Source organism: Echeneis naucrates, chromosome 11 (genome assembly GCF_900963305.1).
Source record: "Echeneis naucrates chromosome 11, fEcheNa1.1, whole genome shotgun sequence".
NCBI lineage: Eukaryota > Metazoa > Chordata > Actinopteri > Carangiformes > Echeneidae > Echeneis > Echeneis naucrates.
In genome coordinates, this window is record NC_042521.1 from 3,899,716 (window position 1) to 3,917,734 (window position 18,019).

Genomic DNA, 18,019 nt, shown 5'->3' on the forward strand with positions numbered 1-18,019 from the left:
TTGAAACAGGATTATTCAAAGAGATCAAACTGGCACTATATTGTTCGGTGGAAAATTTGTCTTATATTTATGGCTTCGACAGAGCAATGATGTTGTGTTGTGTCCCCCACGACACTCTGGATTCGTTTTTACACAACTTCCCCGAACGCTCATAGTCGCCCAGTCAAAGCAGAGGAATTAAACAGCTTGTAATGTTTTCTTCAAACACAGATTCAGATTGTCACTTCTGGGCCTTCATCTGTGAGCCAACCGTGTCAGCTGGACAAACAAAGATGAATTCATTCTGGCCGTCTGCTGATGATGCAGGCCACAACAGGCGGCCCAAAGAGAGGTCTTCTCTGTTTAGCCTGTATTGTTGGACGCCAATGAAGTCTGAGTCATCAACCACGAGTGTGATCATCATGGACGCTTCAGAGCCACCGACACCCACGAGCAGCGGCCGTCCAGACCTCCTGCATGAAAACGCTCTTCTCATATTAATAATCATATTTATGGGAATGGGCTCATTCAAACATCCTTTCTATATTATCCATTCAGAACTCTTGCTAATTAAAATCCATAACAACAATTTGGAGGAACAACGACAATGATTCTGAACAAAACATTTAAAAAGCAAACAACTTTAATGTTGCAAATGTCAGCGGTCAACACGGGAAAGTTAAGACAACTTTTCAAAATGCTGACCTTAAATACGGACTTTACTCGTGTCCTACTTGGCTAAAGCTGAAGGTTTGTTTCTGCCAGAGATAAAATTATGAAATTTCCAGCATGAGAAGATGAATCAGGCATGAGTTTCATTATGATCATACGCCCTTCCGTCTTTATTTTGGTTTGTAAATCATCCATAAATGCTTCATTGATCAGTTGTCAGACACTAAATAAGAACAAAAATGTAAGAAAATGCATCTTTTTTTAATTTCCTTCCATTTTCAGCGATTTTCCTGTCTGGTCTTTAACAGTCTGTTTGTTTGTTTGTTGTCGCTCTCGCTTGTTTGCTTCATTTTAAATTCACTTTAAATAATTTTCAGAAACGTCACACAAACATCCGGCCGCCATCTTTGATGTCTTGCCGCCCCCTGCAGGAGACCCTTTACATGCCCTCCACTGACGTCACATCCGGCCGGACCCTTCAGTGGAAGAAGCAGCAGGAAAAATGGCGGAGAGGTCTGTAAACTAATCCACCTCCATCCGACTCAAACTTCTAAATAACAACGCTTTTTAACTCCGTTAGACACGTCTAGGAAACACGATGTTTGACAAAATGGCGGTTTTTGTTGAGAAAGCGTCGTTTTTAACGGTTAAAATCGGCACGATGGATCAAACGTGGAGAGTGTTTCTTTGTTTATTGTTGTTTTTCTAAATAATTGAATGAATGTCCTTGTTGTTTACAGACTGAAGACAGATGTCCACCTCCAGCAGTAAAATGTCATGGTAATACTGACATTTAAGTTTTCCTCTTAAGTCTGGATTATGATAAATTGTCATTTTTCACCCCCCTTTGTGGGAATATCTTTTTTCTCATAGTGTACCTTCCTCTCCAGTGTTGTGTATTTATGGAAGAAAATGTAAAGGTCTGATTAAAATGTCAGTTCTTGTTTTCCAGGCCTGGCCCTGCTCACACCTCCACCTGGCTCCCTGTAGGAGTCAGGCAAAACACCAAAAATGGAGGTTTGTATTTTTAGTTTAATTTTGAAAGGATTCTATAAGAAGCTTGCTTGTTGATTGAAATTGAGTACATTTAATTTTAGTAACTTGGTGTTCCCCCGTCTTGCCTTGCTGGTATATTAGGAGTTTCTAATGCTGCAGGGGAATTGATTTGAAATCACAATGCAAGCCTGACAATGTGTCTGCCAAGTTGAATGTAATGAAGTTTTTCATGTCAGAACTACAACTCAGTAAATACCAGAAGTTAATCAGCGTAGTAAAGTTCTTTAATAAATATTAAATATAAAGCAGGAGGTTGGATTTGAATGTGTAGATTCACTAAATGCTCAATTTTTGTGTTCTCCTTAATGATTGACTCGCGGCTGTGATGCAGACATCTAATGAGGCCCGGCCTGCAGTGGCCGCGTCCTTTCCTGTAGTGTCTGCTAGAGAGATGTTGGGGCTGTTTGAGGCCCTGCTGTGGCTCTTCATGGCAGGGTTATAGGTAAACCTCAGACAAACTGTTTGTTCCACATGAATGTGGATTAATGACGTTGCCGTTCCACCGGCACACTGACTGGTACTGATACTTCGCAGCCTGCTGGTCGACCGCGGCCTTTGTCTGAATTGTCTGGTTGTCTCTGTGTGTTTCCCAGTGATTGACCGGTGATCTGGACACAGTGTACCCTGCCATGTCACCAGGGAGAGGTTTCAGTCCCCCCATGACCCTGAGAGGGAAAAGCAGCTGAAGCTGACAGATGCGATGTGGCATCTGGACTCCTGCTGCAGCTGTGCAGTGCAGAGGACGAGGACCTGGGAGTGATATCAGGTCTGCAACGATACTATGAGTGGTGTATTAAGTTTAGTTAGTTTTTCCCCCAGCTTCAGTACATTTAAACTTTAAACTCTAAACACATTTGGAAAATGTAGTTTGTGCAATGTTGAATTTATTACCAGAGCTAAATGTCTAAATGTCACTGAGATGTTGTTTTTTGATTGAAAAAGCCAAACTATTATACTGTTTGTTTGTTTTTTTTTTCCCTTTCTCACTAACAGTGACTATTTTCCTCCTTTCATTTGTACAGAAATAAAAGCACAGAAGAAGGAACAACTGAATCATCCAGATCCAAAACAAACCAGGAGCGTGTCACCTCACAAGACTTCACAGATTTTATGAGTGTTGTGCACCACTGTGTCATAAAATGCTGTCATACAACGTGTCACACCATTGTGACTGTAAAGGATAAAACCTGGGGTGTGCAGAGAAAAGTGTTAAGTGACAAATCTTTGCTGCCCTCTTCAGTTATATAGTTGAACGAAGAATGTGTTTGTGTTCAAGCAGAGATAAAAACACTGAGTGGAAATAGAATTGTACTCTTCTGGATATTATGTTATATTATGTCTTGTTTGTTTTGTAATGTTGAAATAAATTTAATTTGAACACATGTAGTGTGGTACAGCTAACACACAACACACACTTCCTATGGAAAATGTAATAGAAAAAAACATGTATCACTTTTTTTATGGAGCAGATGAATATCAGATTAATTTTAAATTAAAGCCTAAATATTGCATCAAAATCCAAACCCATGAATTTCACATTCTGTTTAGAAGCTGCAGTTTTTCAGTATATTTAGATGATTTAGATGTTGCCATGCCAACGGACGTGCTAATAGTGCACCAAATTATAATGACAAACATAAGCATAAATACCAAAATGTTTGAGGAAGCCAAATAAAAACATGCATGTCAATAAATGATGGCTGTTTTCTCAGATGGAGAGGATGTAAAGTTTGAATTCCTGATTTATCCGTCAGCTGCGTCACTGCTCAGGATCCATGTGGGGGCGATATTGTACCACATCTGTACAGACCAGGAGAAACAAAATACATTTCAGGAAAAATGACTTTAAAATGCAAAGTGGTTTCAAATGTGATCCAGCAGGCATCCACCTTTAGTATACCTGAACTTTCTGTAGATTTAAGATTCATTATAGTTAATCACTGACCAAAAAAAAAAAAAAAAAGAAAAACAGACCAAGAAAACAACATTGAACAATGATCTACAAGAAACTGCAACCTCAATAACAAACTCATAAAACCTGACTACAAAAATGTATCATGAACATGGTTATTTTTGCTGAAGCCGACCAGAATATTTAAATTTAAAAATGAAAAACTTCATTTCAGCTCTTATATATTTTAATAATCATTTTTATGCTCATTAATATATTTAGTGAAACTTTTTTAGTCTTTCCATTCACACAACAACTACTTTTACAAAAATGTGAAATAATTGTTACAATTAATTTAATTAATTTTATTTTGGAAGCAAGATTTTAAAGCTCGGAGCGGATGTGACGTCACTGCTTTCGCTTTACCCAGACGCGGTGTCGGTTCGGAGTTCGGGATGAAGAAATGACAGAAACGGTAAGTTACCGAGCTGAGGCCGTGTTTGTTCACTGTGTGTTTTTCTGCAGTGAAACTGTCCAAATAAGAAAAAGGTGGACTGTCATGGCTCACTCGGTGTTTCCTCTGAAAAGTTGGACTCCTTTTCAGAAAACAAGTTTTACCTGGATGGTCTGATCGGCGCCATGTTTGTTTCTACGTCTCGTGTTTTAATTTGGCTGTTCAACTTTACTTTTTTAACTTCAGTTTACTTCGGTCTTTACTTTCGTTTTTGAGGAAAAGTGACTTTCATCTGCAGAATGGAGGTGTGTTGTTTGTGTTTGTGTTTCCAGGTGGAGCGACAAAAGGGGGAGGTGCCTGCTCCTCATCCTCACCATCACTATAAGACGTAGATGGAGGGGGGCAGTTATAGAGAGCAGCATCCTCATCAGGCATCATGGAAGGGGGGGGGGGGACTGACACAACAGACCTCTACTGACAATTCATGAAACACAACAACAGAACTGCCCCACTGATGATTCAGAGTTTTCATTCATTCATCCATCACAGAGCCAACAACCTAAAGACAATTTAGACTCAAGAGTTAACCTAAACATGATGTCTTTGGATGGTGGGAGGAAACATGGAGGCTCCACACAGAAAGGACCCAGGCTGGGAACCGAACCTGTGACTTTCTTATTGTGGGGCAGCAGAGCTACCCACTACGTCAGCGTTTGTTGCAGTTAAAAGTTAATTTTAGTCGATCAGCCTCATCAATGAACTCTGTAAAGTATGAAACTCATCCAGGAGTTTATTCAACGCCGACAGTACAAGCCAGCTCAAAACTGTCAACACAAATATAACATATGGTGGTAATAACTAGGAGCGATCAGACAAAGACTAAATAATCACAAGCTGTAATGGAAAATGACAAGCAGACAAGAGACTAAATGATAACAAGCAGTTATTATGATGGGGGAGATTAAGGAGATGAGACATGATAAATGAACTGCTCTGACAAGTGAGACAGTTAAGTGATGAGATCATATCCACGCTGTAGAGATGAGCGAAGACTTCATCGCTATGCTTCTTCTGCCCTTCAGTATATTCACAGGTGAAAAGAGGGAGCGCAATTCCACTGAAAAGACAACACTGAACTTTGTCTGTGCTGTGACTCGCACTGTTTCACTGTCTGATATATTTCCTTTGTTACGATTCTTATTCAATTTTTTTTTTTCTGGTTTAAAAAAATCCAATATGGCCAATTTAAAAGCTCAAGGTTCCTAAATGGCGGTTCTTTAACTGATGGGTGACATCATGGTTTGTTACAACCTGAATTATGGTCAGTCAATTGTTGAGTCGAGCAATCATCCACTGAGGTAAATGATGTGTCTCCTTCCACAGTCACTGCTGGAGTCGTGACAAAACTCATCATCATCATCAACAACAACAACATCAATTGTTGTGAGAGTAGCTGACTGGCCTGAGGTAAGTCAGATATTTAATGTAGATGTTTAGTGTTCTCTTCAGATAAAGAAAATGTTGTCTTCAAGTTCTCTAAGTGTCATTGTGCCTCTTAGATGGATTTCCCGGTGAAGGCAACGTTGCATCTGAATTTCTTTCGAGATGAGGCAGAGGTACGAGACATCCTCAGGTCGCACGACTTTGTGTTGACAGATCTGAGCGGACAAAAGCTGCGTGTCAAGGGTTCCTTTTTGAACCTCAGATCTGTGAAGGCCCATTTGGAGAAACTTCTCACCTCACAAGCCCAGACCAAGACCCCGCTGTACTCGCCTTCACCAGTCCAAACCACTTCCCCTGGGGCCATTTCCAAATACTATCCCAGCAGCAGTTCAGTGTCTCGTGTTGGCAGAAGTAGATTAGGATCCAAAGACTCTGATGCCTCTCCGTCCTCGCTTAAAGACCCTGGATCTTGGGTGCCAGACACCTCCCATGATGACTGCAGGAGCTCCTCAAGAACAGAAGAGCAGCATTCATTTAAGTACAGGACTGAGTCCTTTGTCATTGATGCAGATGTGTCTGATTACGCCAGCCAGTTCAGGAAAAAAGACATTGACGTCATCCTGAACTGCCATGATGTCAAACTAGAAGTTTCAAAATTTGATGATAGTGCCAACATCACTTTATGGGGAATGCATCCAAGGATAGCTGCAGAGAAACTACAGAGCCTCTTGAATGAGCTCAACAAATCCCTTCGTACACAGGAAGTTCCTCACAAAGACTTGGCTCGGGAAGGCAAAGCGCTTTTAGAGAAAATTCGGAAAAACAAAAACATTTACAGTTTGGTCCTTGTGTGTGATATGATCGACGGTCTTCACCTCGTAGGACCGTCTCGTGAGAGCTACGAGTTAAAGCAGAAGTTGTTGGGGAGGTCGGTGGACCAGTCGGGATGTAGAGGGAGGACGTTTGAAAAAAACTCCAGCCGGAGGAGCACCTCCGCTCCACCAAGGAACCGCATCAACACTGAAAGAAGTAGAGGTGCGGTTGCTAATCCGTCTCCGGTTGGAGCCTCAGGATACTCCCCATCAAAACCTGGGGGAGGTGCGAGTTACTCCCCATCCAACTACCAGGATTATAAACAGGAGGGGGCTAAACCCAAGTGGGGAGCTGGAGCTCACCTTGGTCAAAGTGGGCCTTCAGGAGGAGGAGGAAGAAGAAGAAGCTGCTCGGAGACCCGTGAAATAAACTCGGCACAGAAGGCCAATGTCTTAATGCAAGAGACAGAGAAAAGAGGCAAACCTCCGAAGGCACCACTATTACATGGTGCATTACTGAAGGTCAATCCGAACAATATAAAGAAAAAGATAAAAAATCTGAAAAAAAAGAAGAATGAGCAGTGACTCTTTGTTGATGAAAATAAGAAACTTTTCTATTTTGTCTCAGTTTATTTTGTTTTATTTTTCTACTTAAGTATCTTTGACAAGCTAAAATTTATAATAAGCTGTATAAATGTATCAGCACTTTTTAAACTCTTATAAGCTCTTATAGATACTGTGGAAATGAACTATTCATGGTTTTTGTAATAATGAGGATCAATTTTCTGATTCTTAAATTTAACTCAACTGAATTCACATTGATAACATTTAGATAATGTGACCTGGAACTCTCTTATTACAGGAGTGTATAAGAGCAACTCTGTTTCATTATTACTTTTGATCTAAGTATGATTCCACTTCTGTACACCCAATAGGAGCATAAATTACTTAAACAGGGAGAGAAAGAGGAGTCACTTTGGGAACTGATTGCACAAAGGACCATTAGAAAACAATAAGAATGCATCACCATGGGTGTTTTGAAGGCTCTTTGAGTGTTAATTAAATGTGATAATAAGATGTATACCTTCTTTTATCTCCATCTGTTTGTGCTTCCGTTAATCTTGTCACATTAACATCTAGACGGAGACAGAACAGGAAGTGGGGCAGTCCGTGCCACCGACCTGAGCTCATTGTGAGAGGGGAAGTTATGACGCTTCATGAGGATCTATCAGGCAACTGTCATGACAGACGAGCAGTTAACAACTATAGATGCAGTTAAGAACGATAGATGAGAGGAGTCAGGACTCAACTGAAGCCTCCAGTAGGTAGGTGTTGTATAGTTATGACAAGTGGTAATGTAGTTTGTTGTAAAGTCCCTTTACTCATAAATTTCCAATCAGTGTTTGTATCAAGTCTGAACTGAAGAGACAGTCAAACAGGGCTGGACTGATTACTCAAGCTGTGACTCAGAGGTCTTCGCTTTAGCAGCAGATCAGTATGATGGAAGCTGGTGGTTTCTCTCTTTTAAAGTGAGTTTGTTTTTGTTGCCAGGATATTTAAGAGCTCCCCATAAAGCATAATGGATGGACAGATGGAGAAACAAGACGAACAGCAAACAAACATTACCATCATTTCATCAAATTATAGCACGTCTCATTCTCCTTGACCTCAAGTTCGTCATAGATGCTACAGATTTTAGATCCTCAATCCTCTTATCAACATTTCCTGAGCTTTTGACTGTCTGTGCTGAAATACATTTAGGAAGCGACTCTTTGTATTCAACAATAAGCCTTTTGTTTTCTAAGGTTTTCATACCGAGGACATGATCATCCTCATTTCAGGAAAAAAAATGTGCAGGCGTGGATTTTGCTTTTCACGGACAATTAAAGCCCATCTGAGTCACGACCTATACTATGTTACCGCCTTCAGTTGAGAACGATAAGCATCTGCTGAAACATGTTGGGAGCAAAGCTGAAAAGAGAATAAGAAACACACGAAATTTGACCGAAACTGATGTGAGCACATTCTCTAGCTTCGATAACGATAATGGTAAACTTTCGAAAAAGTACATAAACAAATCACAAAGAGCTGGGAAAAGAAAAACCTCGAAAAGCTTCCTGATTTCATGAATAAGGCCAAGCGCCATGAAAGGAAATTAAGAGATTAGCTCTTTGTCATGACGCCTTTGTCATCACTCTATGATCTAAAGTAATTATGAGCTTGAGTTGAAGTCCAACTGAGAGGAAACAAAAAGTAGCACACAGAAAAGTTCGTCCAACATTAATTTGGCAGTTAAATACATTAGTCGTAGCTTCTCACCAGTAAGCCAGTTTTGTCATGAGTCACATGAGAATATAAAGGTATTCAGTATTTTTCTGAGTTGGAAAAATAAATACATGGACAAGTTACAGCAAACCTTCCTGATTTCAAGAATAAGCCCAAAGTACCATTAAAGAGAGTTCGTAAATCAACTCTGTATGACTTCACACACTCTGAACTTTATCATGCAAACACATCAACACTTTCTTATGTCGTATGTGAAGAAGACTTCTGATGATGTTTTTTGGCTCCAGTGTCCCAAAACTGGAGTTTTTTTAGTTTAAACACGGCCGTAACTTGGGAACATTTGGTTTAAAGCCTATGGGACACACTGCACTGCCAGTGCCAAGTTAAGAAAGGAAATGCCATGATCCTTCCCAGGAGATAAAGGCCATTTTCCACCCTCAAATTTGCAAGGTTAACTGCTCTTGCCTGGCAGTATGTCAGATGTGGGGTTCCTGCGTCTGGGAAGAAAAGATACACAGAAGTTGGGGCTGAAAGAAAAAGAAGTATAGAGAGTTAAGCAATGCAGCAAGAGTCGGACTCTGTCTGGTGACGGCGTAGAAACTTGTAGAACTTGTGGCAGGAAGAGAGACACAGAAGAGGATGCAGAAGTGTTGTGTGCTGTTAAAGATAGCGTTCTGCTATTTATATAGGTTTGTACGAGGGCAGGGGCTGACTGACAGGATGACGTGCTGTGGCTTGCAGACCACAGTTCTGTGACTTCACTAAGCACACCCTCGAATCTGCCGAAGTGCACGCCACGCCCACGACAGCACCAGAAGTCGACCATACTTCTCTTTCTTCTTCCTTGAGCTGTTCTCTGTTCCTCTGCGCCTTGTTCGTCTTCTATTTTTTTGTGTGTGTGTTTAGCGACTAAAGACAAGTATGGCAGAGCTAGAGGGCCTGGAGTTCGGCAAGTCGGACTTCGTGCTGCTGGATGAGGTGACGATGGAGCAGTTTATGGAGAATCTGAGGTTGAGGTAAGGCCTGAGATACTGTCAGAGGAGAGGAGGTTGGGAGCAGCCGGGTGTCAGAGATGCACACTTCATACATACCTGACATATACAGGAAAACTATACACTTTGTCAAGTATTTGTTTAGTTGACTGTGAAGTAAGATGAAATTGTTTTAAATAAAAGATTTAAGTGTTTACCTTCGCTGACTTACAAACCCTTTAGTTTGGTGATGATGACTTCACCTTAAAAAGATGGAGGATAGAAAAATGAGAGATTACAGATAAAATAGACATAACAAACATGATTACTCACCTTTTCTAATTCACCCTCAGGGTTTGGATATAAACTGAAGCACATAGACAGGCAGACAGTTACACCAAACCTAACTAATGTTTAGCTTTCTTGTGACCTTTCTGCTCTTTTGGTTGTTATCTGTCATACCGTCTCTGAGTCCAGACGGTGTGTTTTTTTTGTGTTTTTTTTTTGGTTGTTGTCCAGTCTCACTTCCTCAGAGCATCTTTTCAGTTCAAACTGAAATATCACTGTTATGCCCAGAGGCAGACACACACTAAACTGTCAAATTATATCAAATAAGCTCTGGATTTAGAGAAATTAAGTCACTTTTTTCCTCAAATGATTCACAAAGTTGCTCCAGCTTGGTGTCTGTTTGCCATCACAGGATGGAAAATAATGTATGTAGCAAGAGTTTTCTCACACAACCTGTTCAGACTTGATTGTGTAGATGGAAACCCAGCTGTGTAATAAATGAATGAATTTTTCATCTTTGCTTGTGAGTTCAGGATGTGTGTATTTGCAATTCTTAATGTTTTCCTTAACTTGCTTCTCTCAAGTTTTTGATCTTCTCAGTGAAAATGACGAACTGAAATTTAACCATAATCACCAATAACTGTGAATGACCTCTGAGATTGTATTTCTGGAGTTTCCACTCATGTTCTCTCAAAACCAAAACCCATAATGGTGCTTTCAGGATCCCCTTTTCATCCCTAATAGTTAGAAAAATTCCAAGTTTACCAATGAGGAAGTGGTATAGTATATTATAAATGGTCAACTAAGTGTTGATCAAAGTAAGAAATTGGGATAAATACACAGTCATTGTATTAACACAGCATTAACAAAAATGCCACACTGCATGTGTCCTAAAATCGTTTTAGCTCAGCTGGACTCAGCTTGGTCCTGCAGTGATGTATCACGTCCACCTATATGCCATTAACTGTTGGTAACACATGTTGAGTCAACTACTGCTCAGACACCAACAGTCTGACATCACTGACTTTCTGGTTCATTTCTCAAAGAAAAACACACACACACACACAAAAAGAAGCAATTTATATGTAGTGTCTCATTTGTCCCATGTGACACGACAATTTTACCTCTCCTAATTCAACTAAACCCAGGGGAGGTTACACAAGGCTGTGACGCCCTTGGAACCACAAGTTTCATTTCCTGCTTTCAGAGTGCACACGCTTGTGTCACTTCCTGTAGGCTACATGTGGCATTATATGAGCTTATGCGGAAATTTTAACTTGAGGGTTTTTTGTTTTTTTTTTCATTGTAGGTTTGAAACTGTTGTGGAAAACTCATTGTCAAAATAGCTTTTTGGTCCTACACATGTACAAAAATGTTACAGCCGCACATTTTATTTACATGTCTGGAGAATATCTGTATTCCTAAAAACTTGCTGATGATCATTGTACATCCATGTGACGTTTGAACAGCCTCAGTAATCCCTCACTGTGTGGGATCTTTTGTGTGCACAGGTTTGAGAAGGGTCGCATCTACACTTACATCGGGGAAGTGGTCGTCTCCGTTAACCCGTACAGACAAATGGACATCTACGGCAAAGACACCATCGAGGCATACCGCGGCCGAGAGCTGTACGAAAACCCCCCACACCTGTACGCCGTGTCTGACGCTGCCTACAAGGCCATGAAGAGAAGGGCCAAAGATACCTGCATCGTCATATCAGGTCAGCCTCTTTCACAAGCTTAAGCTTCACCACGTGAGCCAGAAATGCAGCTCTATTTTTCTGTTGATCATTTCTGTCAGGACCATTCTCATGAAATCGTTGTTTGTTTCAGGTGAAAGTGGGGCGGGAAAAACAGAAGCCAGTAAATACATCATGCAGTATATCGCAGCCATCACGAACCCAAGCCAGAGGGCAGAGGTCGAGAGGTGAGAGGATTCCTTATTCCCCCACTTTCAGCTGGAACGGAACCAGATGGGATATTCTAATTAGATCATGAGAATTTGATGTTGCCATAAATCACATCACTCTCCTCTTTTCCTCTCACTCCATTTTTTACCTCCCTCATGGCTGCTCCTCACGTTTCCATCAACGGTCATGACGTTGTGAAAAATCAGCGTGAAAAACGTGCTGCTCAAGTCAAACTGCGTGCTGGAGGCTTTCGGGAACGCCAAGACAAATCGCAACGACAACTCCAGCCGCTTTGGCAAGTACATGGACATCAACTTCAACTTCAACGGCGATCCCACCGGAGGACACATCAACAACTACCTGCTGGAGAAGGTGAGGGGCAAGATGGTGGAGGGCTGCAGACAGTAAACACAAAAACCAAAAAGTTGTGCGCTTTTTGGGAACACAATGAGCTCACCACTGCAGAAAACTTCTGCTCATTTACTTTTTTTTTTTTTTTTAATTACACCTTTTCTCCTGCATATGAATGTTTCATGAGGTGATGATAAATAGGTGTTAGGGAACATCCATGAATAGATGTGTCCGTGAAGTCGATGTGCGGCGGTGGCGTGTTAATGAATGGCTCACCTGGGGGTACTTGATGCTGCTGTATTTATTCGCTCTGTTAAAGAACCGTCTGGCACTCAGAGCCGGTGTGAAAGATGGTGGTGCCATGATTCATCCTCAGAGAGCAGAAATAACCAGGCTGTTTCTGTGGCAGCAAGCTGGTTCAGAGACGCTCTCCTGCAAATAGGAAAGGTTCGCTGTAAGTGCCTGAATTGAGGAAAATAAAACAAAATAAATTATGGAAATGCCATCGAGGAAAAACAGATGGTGGATTAGCTGTGGGAAAGTTGAAGATCCAGATTTTACTTTTAGAAATTTAAAGTGCACCTTGAAAAAAGGTGCTTTCAGAGGAATTAACTGCTCTTCTAAAATATATTTCTTCCTCCTCTCTGATTGGGATGGTGGTAGAAAGCTCATACGTCAGCCTGTAGGGTTGAACTCCAGCGGCATCTGATTCACATTATTTTCCAATTTGTCATCCATATTTTATGCCATATCTGAAAAATCAGTTGATTTTTTTTTGTTTGTTTGTTTCCCCGAGGACATATTTGCTGTCCATCCAGTTTGTAGCTCAGATAGTCTTTTGTTTAAATTAAAAAAAAAAGACAACTGCTACAAACAGAACTTAACAAGAAGTAACACCCTTTTGTTTGGGTTTGGTTTGGACAAAATAGATTAAGCGTGTTAGAATAGATGTTTGATTTACTGCCATGATTTGTTTTCCTGTTCAAGTCCAGGGTGGTCCACCAGCAAGAGGGGGAGAGAAACTTCCACTCATTTTACCAGGTAAAGTCTGAAATATGCAACAATAATGCTCTGTTTTCCTTCACTCAGCTAATTGACATCTGAACTAACATTAAACATTTCTCCACAATAGAATCGTATTGGTCCTTATATCTCTATTTGTTGTGTTTTCCTAGTTACTACGTGGAGGCTCTGAGGAAACGCTGGCAGCATTTCACCTCCAGAATGATCCTGCTGTTTATGTGTACACCAAAGAAGGAGCCGCAACAGTCGTGAGTTTCAAAGAAATGAGATTTATTGAAAAAGAAAATGAATTTTTAATGGCCCCACCACATTTTAGTGAGATAATAATAAACTTTTTTAGCCACTAATCTATTGGATAAGCCTTATATATATATAAAATCTTTGTGTAGACGTCCAACAATGATCGCACGAGCCACAAAGCTGTGATAAGTGCACTGGAGGTGATCGGCTTCTCCAAGGAGGAGATTAACTCAATCTATCAGATCCTCGCATCCATTCTTCTGTTGGTAAGCTACGCTTGAAGATACACTATAAAAATGTCACATAAATATAAATGTTTGTACCTGTGGATGTGATAGATTCGGCATCAGTGTTTCTCTGATAAACTGCACTCGCCTGTTTTTCAGGGTAACCTGCAATTTGAGAGTGACGGAGAGAGCGTTCAGATCCTGGGACAGGAAGCTGTGAACCAAATCTCTGAGCTGACCGCCACAGAGCCAGAGAGCGTCAGTAAGACCTTACTGTACCGGACCGTGGCCACCGGGGGCGGCGAGGTCATCGAGAAGGGCCACACGGAGCAGCAGGCCTGCTTTGGGCGGGACGCTTTCGCCAAGGTGCTGACTACCACTACTGCTGGTTCATTTTCCAACCATCAGGCTGGCTCCGTTTGACAGAGCAGCTAATCAGGGATGAGATTTTTGATGAACCGCCATAGCTTCATCACTGTAATGTCCTTTTCTCACACATCATCTTCACACTTGTCACATTATTTAAATCTCTGGCTCTTTCTCTTCTAGGCCCTCTATGAAAGACTGTTTGGCTGGATCGTTGGCCGCATCAACACCGTCATCGAGGTGAAAGACTACAACCCGGTGCTTCATGGGAAAAACACAGTCATCGGAGTGCTGGACATCTACGGCTTTGAGATCTTCGATAACAACAGGTCTTGTGAAACATCCTGCACAACGTTTTTCAGATGAAACACATTTTGGTGTTTGGTGATGATGTTGCTCAAGAGTGGTGTTCCTCTGTCGCCGGGCAGCTTTGAACAGTTCTGCATCAACTACTGCAACGAGAAGCTGCAGCAGCTTTTCATCGAGCTGATCCTCCAACAGGAACAAGCTGAATACCAACGAGAAGGCATCACCTGGCAACACGTGAGAAACACACTGTAACACATGGATCTGAGAGAGGTGCTGCCCTACAGCTTTCTCTTTTGCACAAAAACAAATTGCAGCCTGCTGGTTGTGGTTTGGTGCAGGCGTGTCCACAAAGTGTAGTGGCTTGTGGAGGTCAACTGAAATGTGTGACCCTTTACAAGAATTGGATTGTGTTTTGTTGGCAGGGTGTTTCTATCACTTTTCAAAGAAACACTGCTCTGTCAAAGGCAAACAGCAGCTTCCTAAATGATCACAGAGTTTAATCACCACCCGACCATTTTCAACAGAAACTGAGCAGTATAGCCTTCATGATGGAGGATTTAATGAAGGATAGTTCTATAAAACTGTAATTGTTTTATGTAGGAGATCCTAATAAACTGCTATCAGAGTGTAATCTGCTGGTTGGCATAGTCCTGTGTTAGTGAAAACAAAAAGTTTCAACGTGAGGCACAATGATGTCATTTACTCCCTGCGATTGCACAAGCAATGTGTTTGAAACAAATCCAGACAGACAGGACATGCACACACAGGACACACAAAAACACAAGACGCGTACACAGCAGCATGAGTAACCACCTAATGCACAAATGTGTCTTCACCGTTGGCACAGATTGACTACTTCAACAACCAGATCATTGTCGATCTCGTGGAGCAGCCGCACAAGGGCATCATCTCCATCTTGGATGAAGCCTGTCTGACGGTCGGTAACGTCACTGACACAGTCTGCCTGGACAGCATGGACACCAAACTGGCCCAGCACCCCCACTACACCTCCCGCAAGGTGAGGATGCATCACATCAATCCTACTTTGAAGCTGTTGGAAAAGTTGGAAAACAATAATTCACTCTATTTTTAAAGCTGCTTGAAGGTTGACACTCCTTTGCTATATTATATTAAACTGGCACTGAATGCACACTTCTTTTTTAATTTATGAGACTATTTGGATTTAAACAATGTTTGCCTTTCCCTCCAGCTGGTCAGTGAGGTTAGGTGAGATAAATTTGCTGATATCAGTCACACCAGGTGTATTTTAAAAGAAAAAAAAATAAACATCCTCCGGTATCATTAAGGTAAACACCTTATACTTCTCAAGTTAAAGAAAGGATCTTTGCCTCAACTTAGAAGGAAGTGGTTGTTGACATATCCACCCTACACTTACAGTAACTCTGAAATGCAAAAATGAAGAAATCTTATTTAGCCAAAAATGTAGTTGTTATCATTTGACAGACACGATAAAGTGAGAAATTGGATCTGCTTCAATCTCAAAGAAGTAGAATCTTTATCAGGGGGAAAGTTGGGCTGTAGGAACAAAAACAGCAGCGCTGGTGAAGCAGATAAAAACACATGTTCATATTAATTTGATAACTAAAACTAAAATGAAACCAAGGGTTCATGGATGAGCTAAAAATAAAAAGGCAGAAGTGGTTCTTGTGTCATTTTGGAAGTTGTGGTGCATCAGCTCAGCCACCTAAAAATAAATTTTTCTGAAGATAGAAAAGGGAAACAATGAAAAATCTGCATTTTTTTAGTTGATTTTTGACTGAAAATGTCGAGAAAAGTTCAAAAACCCTTCAGTTCTCCTTACTTTAACCTGAGAAGCCTCTGACACAGGCGCAATTCAAAGTTGCTGTCAGTAGAGAGCAGAGTTTCTCCAGAATGTTTTAGTGTTTCATTCTTCACAGGATGCTTTCCAAACAGTGGAGCCAAAACACAAGCATCAGCTGCTCCCCTCAAGGCCAACATTTGGACACTACTAGTTGTAATTTATGTGAAATATGAAAATGAAAAATGTTTTGGTTTGCAGTGACAGTGTCTTCTTCCTGTTTCCAGCTCAGCCCCAGTGACAAATCCATGGAGTTTCAGAAACACTTCCGTATCCGCCACTATGCTGGAGACGTCACGTGAGTCGCTCACACATTTACACACTTTGTTATGATCATCTGCTTTGGCTCAGACCGCCATGTGGCTGGAAAAGTGACAGGATGTTGTGCGGGGTTCACGAGTGTAAACCTTATAATCCTATTAAGAGAGGTCATTGGCAACAGCAGGTTTATTCATAGATGTATCCCAGCGATTCAGACAGACGGCTCTAGTGCCCTAAAATGTTTTATTTATTTATGTTAACAAACTCCCTGAAAAGATTCACAACATTTCTCTCATCCTTCTAAATATGTAGATGTGTGTTAAGTGTGTATTTAAAATATTGAAAACTATGTGCAGAACTGTGAAAGGAATCTCACGTATATTCCCACAAAACAATACAAAATCTAAATTTCTCACAAATAATGTGCAAATCCGGCACACAACTGTAGATATTTATGACAGACGTGGCCTCGTGGAAAGAATTTATTTATGTATTTGATGGCTCATGACACTGGATCCCTCTGCATTTGTATTTTCCAACAAGTGTTACAGATATCAAGTGATTGACATATTTCAATCTCAGGATTAATCCATTTGTTTCAGAGGAAAATGGGCGTGTTATGAAAGGAAAGACCTCATCTGGTTCTGATTAACTGTAATATAGTCACTATGATACTTATAAAGCTCATCAGAGTCTTCTGCCTGCATGGGTGCAGAATTTATAAGATTATTTATCATAAAATTAGTTTAGTTTGTTTAGACGTTGGTTAATAATCAGATGAAACATGTTCAGTTTCCTCCTCTGTCTCTGCTCCACTTCACTAATGTGTTCTCTGGACTTAAACGTCACAGCGGCCAGATGAGGCCTCTGGCCAGCAGTCACCCGCTGTGGCTTTGGTTTTTCAGAAGATGCCCAGCGCTCACGTGTACTGCCCTCAATCTAGAGAGGGGAAGGACATTAATATGTCAAGGGAACACGAAAGGAGGAGGATGGGGAGGGACGGAGCCAGCTGATGAGACAATTTTGGTTCTGTGAGATGTAGCAGCATTAATCAAGGATAAGTGGAGTAGCGTTTGCTGAGGTTTTTTGACTCAGGGAAATCCAGGCTAACACCATGTCGAACACGCACAGCAATTTCATCCATATTTCAAACTAAAGATGGCTCTCACAGACAATCACCTCGCTGGGTTTCTCTGCTCCCACTGAGCAGCAGCTGTAAATCTCAGCTCTTCACTGAAGCAAAGGTACCTGAGCTCAGCGGCGGACAAATCAATCAGAAGTAAAAGTCCTTTGTGGAAAATGTTTTTTCAAAAGGTTATATTGAATATTCAATGAAAAGGAACAGACACGTTTTTGATAGTGAAGAACCACCACTGAGTCCTCTGACTCTGCAGCTCCTTTACACAGAGTTTCACTCTCAGCTCAGTTATCTCTTGCGGCAGCAGCAGCCTCATATTTGGCGGCAGCAGGCGGCTATAAAAACACACAGTGATTTCCTGCCCAGCAGATGACATCACATATTTAGTTCAGGAGGTGATAGAGACCAAAAAGAGACAGCGATGAGGCTGCAGAGCAACAGCTGGATGTTAAGTAAACATCTGGTTGCTAACAAACAAAAAGGTGTGTCGAAAACTGGTGTCC

The 18,019-nt window shown here is 41.2% G+C and overlaps 2 protein-coding genes, 1 long non-coding RNA gene and 1 other non-coding gene across 5 annotated transcripts in view; all 4 read left to right on the top strand.

The window, feature by feature from the left end:
• The first annotated feature begins 304 nt into the window (after nucleotides 1-304).
• Nucleotides 305-3,396, top strand: LOC115050886 (uncharacterized). The gene is made up of 5 exons (XR_003841240.1): nucleotides 305-1,164; nucleotides 1,392-1,431; nucleotides 1,604-1,668; nucleotides 2,301-2,473; nucleotides 2,730-3,396. It is a non-coding gene; the product is annotated as an uncharacterized LOC115050886 (long non-coding RNA).
• LOC115051548 (small nucleolar RNA SNORA9) lies at nucleotides 2,033-2,166 on the top strand. Its single transcript, XR_003841282.1, has one exon. It is a non-coding gene; the product is annotated as a small nucleolar RNA SNORA9 (small nucleolar RNA).
• A 621-nt stretch (nucleotides 3,397-4,017) lies between the features above and the next one.
• On the top strand, nucleotides 4,018-7,388 carry rbm43 (RNA binding motif protein 43). The gene is made up of 3 exons (XM_029514467.1): nucleotides 4,018-4,073; nucleotides 5,436-5,519; nucleotides 5,612-7,388. The coding sequence occupies exon 3, from the start codon at nucleotides 5,612-5,614 to the stop codon at nucleotides 6,890-6,892; it is 1,281 nt and encodes a 426-aa protein (XP_029370327.1). The 5' UTR covers nucleotides 4,018-4,073; nucleotides 5,436-5,519; the 3' UTR covers nucleotides 6,893-7,388.
• A 174-nt stretch (nucleotides 7,389-7,562) lies between these two features.
• myo1g (myosin IG) overlaps nucleotides 7,563-18,019 on the top strand; it is a 36,659-nt gene continuing 26,202 nt past the window's right edge. The window contains exons 1-13 of one of the 2 annotated variants that reach the window (XM_029514529.1): nucleotides 7,563-7,632; nucleotides 9,500-9,609; nucleotides 11,364-11,572; nucleotides 11,685-11,778; nucleotides 11,968-12,133; nucleotides 13,100-13,153; nucleotides 13,288-13,383; nucleotides 13,525-13,641; nucleotides 13,762-13,968; nucleotides 14,152-14,297; nucleotides 14,397-14,511; nucleotides 15,125-15,295; nucleotides 16,345-16,415. In XM_029514529.1, coding sequence (XP_029370389.1) covers nucleotides 9,515-9,609; nucleotides 11,364-11,572; nucleotides 11,685-11,778; nucleotides 11,968-12,133; nucleotides 13,100-13,153; nucleotides 13,288-13,383; nucleotides 13,525-13,641; nucleotides 13,762-13,968; nucleotides 14,152-14,297; nucleotides 14,397-14,511; nucleotides 15,125-15,295; nucleotides 16,345-16,415 — 1,541 coding nt within the window. In that variant the 5' untranslated portion in view covers nucleotides 7,563-7,632; nucleotides 9,500-9,514. Of the gene's footprint in view, nucleotides 7,633-9,086; nucleotides 9,610-11,363; nucleotides 11,573-11,684; nucleotides 11,779-11,967; nucleotides 12,134-13,099; nucleotides 13,154-13,287; nucleotides 13,384-13,524; nucleotides 13,642-13,761; nucleotides 13,969-14,151; nucleotides 14,298-14,396; nucleotides 14,512-15,124; nucleotides 15,296-16,344; nucleotides 16,416-18,019 lie in introns of those variants that run through there. The other variant, XM_029514530.1, reaches the window with a different exon arrangement.

Excerpts from the sequence above, each read along its gene's own strand:
- rbm43 (XM_029514467.1), top strand. The coding sequence starts at position 5,612 with ATGGATTTCCCGGTGAAGGCAACGTTGCATCTGAATTTCTTTCGAGAT.